Source organism: Mus musculus, chromosome 5 (genome assembly GCF_000001635.26).
Source record: "Mus musculus strain C57BL/6J chromosome 5, GRCm38.p6 C57BL/6J".
NCBI classification, from domain to species: Eukaryota; Metazoa; Chordata; class Mammalia; order Rodentia; family Muridae; genus Mus; species Mus musculus.
Window position 1 is genome coordinate 76,357,488 of NC_000071.6, and position 6,506 is coordinate 76,363,993.

Genomic DNA, 6,506 nt, shown 5'->3' on the forward strand with positions numbered 1-6,506 from the left:
GGTAGAACTTGAGGCTAACTCATTGGTATGCATTAATAATGATGGCTACATCTTCTTGTCCATCTTTTATATGTATGTAAATGGTTAACTGTCAGTTTTGATAGCTTGCATGTCTGAATTTTATTTTATTAGCTATTAGGACTACCACACCAGTTTTCTTTCAGTTCATATTTGCTTTATATATCATTTCCATTCTTCCATATCTTAATCACTACCCATGATGTGTGTGGTTCTTTGCGTGTGCGTGTGTGTGTGTATGTGTGTGTGCATGATGGAAGGGGTACCTAGAGATTCAACTAGGGCCTCACAAATGCTAGGCAAGCAAGCATTTGTTCACAAGGTGCACCTTCAGCTCTTAGGTGTGAGTCTTAATAGGTGGTTATTCCTGAGTCATTAACAGCTAGAACACAAATGCAAATGAGAATCTATGTCTTTAAGTGGTGTATTTTAGCATGTTCACATTTATTATAATTACCCCGTTTTAAAGTTTGCTTCTGCCTTTTAATTCTTACCATTTACTGTTTTACTTCATTTTATCTTTCCTTTTCTCTTTTAGTATTACCTGAGATAGGATCTTGGAACATATAGATTCATACACATATGAATATGTGAATTGTATATCTATATATCATTATGTACCTCAGTTTAGTCTCAAACTTACAGGACTCTTCCCATCTCAGCTTCCTAAGTGCTAGAATTATAGGTGTTTTTTACTTTTTATTTTAATAAAACACTCTTAACAATTATGATACCACAATGTTGGTAAAATTAGTTCCCCCAAAGTTCAATCACAACATTTCACTTTACCGTAATAATCTTAAAGAAGATGGAAGTTTTTCCTACTTTTTGGAAGAGTAACTTACCTCATTCCACAATTGTAGTTCTTGTTCTGGCTGCAATCTTTGAGGTGATATTGGCACACCTAAAAATAAAGTTTTGAATATACATTAATGTTATTATATTATGTTTCTTTTTCAAATTAATTATTTCTATGCAATTCCTTTTCAGATTCTGGTTGTCTTTTTTTTTTTTTTTTTTTTTTTTTTTTGCTATAAATTACTACCAAGCTAATTCAACATTTGACCTTATATAAAAAGTCATGTTTAACAAAAACGTCCCAGTAACATAGTGGAGATAATACTCTCAAGAATGAATTGCCCTTATCTTTACATAAAAACTCATTTGAATGCTCATAGCTGCTTTTTTATTCAATTTGCCTGAAAGAGGAAACAATGCAATAATATATGCAAAGCTATGATAAGCAATTCAAATTCATAATGTCCTTAATCCTCATGCCAAACTTCCCAGAGAAATATTATTCTTATTATTATTATTTCTAACTCATGAGAAGAAAACAGAAGCAAGCTGATTTGCCTAAGGCTACCTAAGTAAATGGGTAGCAAAAACCATGTGATTAGTTTTGTTTTATTTTAGAGACAGAGTCACTATGTCTCCCAAGCTGCCCACAAATCACAATCCTCCTGCCTCAGTTTCTTGAGTGCTGTAATTACAGATGTGTACCTCTGTGCTTGGCTTCAATGAATATTGCCAAACATCTTTGACTGACTATAAATTCGGATGAGTCCTATTTTCCTTAAGTCTTCTACTTTATACTCAATATTGGCTCAAGTTCTAGCAGGCTTTTCCTATTATTATTTAAGTTATAGTAATTAATGACATTTTCTGTGTTATTGACCTAATTATGCTGTGGTGTGTGTTTGTGGGTGCATGTGTGCACAGATCACATGTGTGCATGCCTGTGTGCCCTAGGACTCAAACCAAGGGCCATACACATATAAGACTTTTCACTAGCAACGGCAGCCCTTTCTGTGGTGGTGAGATTTACAAACAACTTAGAAGCATTATATAAAGAGCTGGTTAAGTTCAGAACCTGGTGGGACCCCCTGTTAAGAACCCCCTTTTATGGAACCCTCTTTTATGGAAAAGTCCTTCACACTCTTAAGTGATAAATTGCTCACCATATCACAATCATTCACGCCAGGCCACAGTTGCCTGATGAGTCACGCATTCTGAGCCCTTTCTGCTTGCGCGAAAGGATTAATCTGTGATTTTAAATCTTCATGTCAAGTACTTGGAGATCTTACTGATTCTGAGATTCCATGTGACAGGCATTTCTGTCACTTACTTATCTTCGTTTTATGTTTGAGTATTTGTCTGCATGTGTACAGGTGCACTCTGCACAGGTCTTGTGCCTGAAGAGGCCATCAGATCCCGTGGAATTGGAGTCACAGACAGCTACAGGATCCCATGTGGTTGCTCGGAAACAGAACCCAGGTCCTCTGCATGAGCAGCAAATGCCTTTAATCTCTCAGCTAATTCCCCAAAGCTGGCATTTCTGTTTAAAGAATGCAGTGTTATGGTCCCAACTCTTCTCCACCCCAGGACAAAAATGAAGTCTCCAACTCAGCTGTTCCGCATTAGAGCCAGTCCTCACTGGCCCATACTTCCACTGGGAGGATGACTCCTTCCAAACCCTAAGTATCCAGGAGCCACTTAGAATTTGCCATTGTGTTTAACAGTTCTAACCACTAATATCAAAATAAAAAGGGAGGGGGTGCTCTTGTGGCCCTTCTGCAAGACACAGAAGCACAGTCTTGGGATATGATGAACCCCCACATCAAAATGGTTTGCTATAGTTGATAGAAATCCATGGTCATTGAACTGAACCCTAACACAGGAACATGGCCTTTTCTCTCCCTTTTTCTGACTGTTTACTAGAGTCGATACAGTGTTCTTGTTAAGCCACCTGGTGGCATAGTCTGGTTTCTGCTGGGTTAAGTTGTAAAGAAAGGAGATTTATTTAGTTCACAGTTTTGGAAACTGAAGGTCTAAGCTCCAACCTTTGGTGAGGGCCTTGTGGGTGGATAGAGAACCAGCTAGAACAATTGTGTAATGAGAGACCAAGCCAAAGGGCAGGGAGGAACCAATCTCAGCTTTAAACAACCCACTCTCCAAGGAACCAGAGTTCCAAGGGAACACCTTTAATCCCTTCTGAGGGCAGTGTCCCCAGTCTTCCACCTATGTCCCACTAACCCCACTTCTCAAGGTTTCATTATCTCTCAGAGTTATCACACTGAGAACCAAGATCCGAAAGCACAGGCTTTGGAAGGCACACTCAACCCATGTCACCTTGCATGCAGGCCTTACACCTCGCTTGAAGAAATCAGTATTTGTACTGCTATCCATATTCCCCAAAACAACACCACTGTTCTCCCCTAGGTCACTAAAATGGAAGCTTCCACTCACCTTTAGTGAGCTGTTTCTACTTATGAGCTATGTAAGAAAACAGACCTGATTATTGTGAAGGTGGCACCAGCGATCTCCCAAACCCTTCCCTGAAGAGTTAGCATCTGAGAATCAGTTACTACTAATTGAAGGTTTCCAATCAGTCAATGAATGAAAGCACTAAGCAGGGAAGACATGCTTTAAATCAGTCTTGGCTGTGATCTCTTACCGCTGCAGGCATAGTCGAATGACTGGCAGACACCCAAAATGTGTTCCTCTTTATGAGAAATTTCCCTCTTCAAACATGTTCTCTGAGTGAAGTGTTTCCACCCTGCAAGTCTGGCTTCTCTTTATCATCTTACCATCTCTGTCCTCATGTACTCTGCTCCTGTTTTGTTTTGCTCTGTTTTGTTTTTTGCTAAAGATGATACTTTTTCCGACACTTGTTTTCTTCTGGTTTTATGACATTTGTTTGTGTCATTTTTAGATATAGCTAGATACACCTATGTACTGATCACTCTTGTTAGATCACCGCCAACTTTTACTTATGTGTATGCCATGCATGCCCCCACCCCCACGTTGGGGACTAATGCAGATTACACTGGCTATTGATTCCCCCCCCCCCCTCTGCCTGACCTCACTACATTTTTTTTTAATGAAATTTGTTTTTTTCATGTCTGAAAGGGAATGAAGACAGAAATGCGCAGCCAGGGCACTTCCTGAGAGTGAAGGGAGCCTTTTGTTTGAATAATACCAAGGTTACTTATGATGTGATGTGACTTAGCCAGCGGATTTGCTCTTTTGGAAATAAAACTAAAGGCTCATCTATTTTTTTAGGAACCTATGGACCACTCAGTTATCCAAGTCAGTCATTTCCTATAGCTGCAGTAGCTATCACAAGCCACTTGCATGCAACCTGCATAGAAAACATAGTTTTCCCCCCTAACAAAACAATCTTTATAGCTGTAGTTACCAGGGTTGGTTCCATGGCTAAGAGCACTGTGAATTCTTCCAAAGGGCCTGGGTTTACTTCTCAGGGCTCACAACCAGCTGGAACTCTAGTCCCAAGGGATGCCACACCCTCTTCTGACCTCCTTGGTCACCAGGCACACAGGTAATGCACAGGCATACATGCAGACAAAACACCCATATATCTTAAATAAATAAATACAAATAAAGACTATGGCTATCTGGCTACAGGGAGTTATCTACTATTGCCTGGCTGCTGATCTCTTAGCAATATAGTAAATAAACCTGACTTCTTTTTATTTTTTTATGATCACAATAAAGAATTTTAATGATATTCAAAGAGTTGCATCTGAATTCTTTAAAAAGAAAACAAAGAACCCTTATAATTATTTTCTTCCTTAAGAAGGTAAATGAAATTATCATTCTAATATTTCTAATGAAGTATTTAAAAGAGAAAAGGATAATTTAGCTTGTATAAATCATGGTGAATCACTACTACACAAGAATAATATGCTACTGTGTGGTTGCCACCTTGCAATTTGTTTTTTCTTTATTTCAGAGGACAACTGTGAGCCCTGGGCATTGAGCTCAAGTTCTCTTTTCTTTTCTTTGTTTTTTCTTTCTTCTCTCTCTCTCTCTCTCTCTCTCTCTCTCTCTCTCTCTCTCTCTCTCTCTCTCTCTCTCTCTTTTGAGACAGGGTTTCTCTGTGTAACCCTGACTGTCCTGGACTCACTTTGTAGACCAAGCTGGCCTGGAACTCACAGAGATCCATCTGCCTCTGCCTTCCACGTGCTGGGATTAAAGGTGTGCGCCACCACACCCAGCCTTAAACTTTGGTCTTCATGCTTGGTAGTAGGCACCTTTATCAGATGGGCTATCATACTGTCCCTGCCACCGTCTCTTTTGAACAGGCTTTCAGACAAGGGAGCCTGTTCTCCTTCAATGTCTCAGGAACAAAAATTAAAATGATGAAATGAAGGCAACAAAGACAGGCCAGGAAAAGAATACTCGTCTCTGTCCAGCTCTAATTGAGGGCTGGCTCATCTATGAGCTTCCACAGTTCTCTGCGGTTTGTGATGTTTTAAATCCTCAACATTTCTAAAAAATGAACAGCCTACTGACCTGGGCAGCAATCGGAGAATTCACATTTGTAACAAGGTAGTGTTTAGAATTTAAAGGACCCTCAGAAAGCAGGAATGACAGCCCCCCCCCCCCGCCCCCAACCAGGTTACCTGGTAACTAAATGTCCTTGACAGAATCAAAGGATACAATTTGCTCTGCCACTCATCTGGACCTCCCTCCCTGGTCTTGCTTTTCTTGTTTCCTGGGAGCCACATTCGGGAGGTCCCTGTTGCCATCAAATCCCACCTGCCTTGCCAGCTTTAAGTGCCCATCACTGGAAACCCGGATTAGCCTCAAGTGCTTCCTTCAACTTTCTGTGATGAGAACTCTAATCCTGAAAACCTGTAAGCCCGGGTCTCTGCTCCACTTTGTAACTCAACAGCCCGCCTCCCAGGAGGTGCAGTGCAGCACAACTTTATCTTGCCTCAGCAAGGGGAGCAGCGAACCTTTGTTTCAACCATCAGTCCCTCCAATAACTGCAATGAAAGGGAAAATGTTTTTAATTTTTTTAAACTCCCGTTATGGAGTCTGCAGCCCGCCCTGCACCTTCCTCAGCCGGAGACGTCTGCAGTCCTGGGCCAGATCCTGGCTTCAGTGGAAAGTGGATTCTAGAAGCCCAGAGAAGAAGCAAGGAAGGTAGAGGAGAGAAATCGGTGCAGTGGCAGCCTGAGGGGGTCCCGTGAGGTGGTAGTGGTTGGGGGGATGGGGGTGGGGGAGGGCGGCATCTTACCTTTGCAAGCGTCTGCACAGCAGGCGAGCAGCAGCAGCAGTGACAGGAGAGGAGATGCGGTTGCAGCAGCCAATTGTCCTGCGGACAGCCCTGGACGGTGACCCGCTGCTCGCGACATCTCCTTCCCTCCAAGCGGCTCTGGACTGGGGACCTGGTACCCTGTGTTGTGCGGGTGTTTTAGCTGTCCCTCAGCGTGTCCTGTGCGCCTCCTCTTGCTGAGCTCAGACACCAAAGTGACCATCTCCGCGCGCCACCAACTTTTAAATCTGGCGCACACGTGGGCTGGGCTGGCGTGGTCTTCACGCGTGACCTCGCCGCCCCTGGCTCCCTGGCGTCACCCGGACCTGCTGCCGCCCCCGCAGGACACGCGCTCCCTGGCCGAGTGTCTGACTCAGGACACCACGCAGTTGGCTCTGAGCTGGAGAATGGAATTAAACCA

At 42.5% G+C, this 6,506-nt stretch overlaps 1 protein-coding gene across 1 annotated transcript in view; it reads right to left on the reverse strand.

The window, feature by feature from the left end:
* Nmu (neuromedin U) overlaps positions 1-6,290 on the reverse strand; it is a 30,283-nt gene extending 23,993 nt beyond the window's left edge. The window contains exons 1-2 of the mRNA NM_019515.1: positions 6,068-6,290; positions 864-922 (exon numbers count right to left, since the gene is read on the reverse strand). Of these exons, the coding sequence (NP_062388.1) occupies positions 864-922; positions 6,068-6,185 (177 nt within the window). The 5' untranslated portion in view covers positions 6,186-6,290. The remainder of the gene's footprint in view (positions 1-863; positions 923-6,067) is intronic.
* Positions 6,291-6,506: the final 216 nt, after the last annotated feature.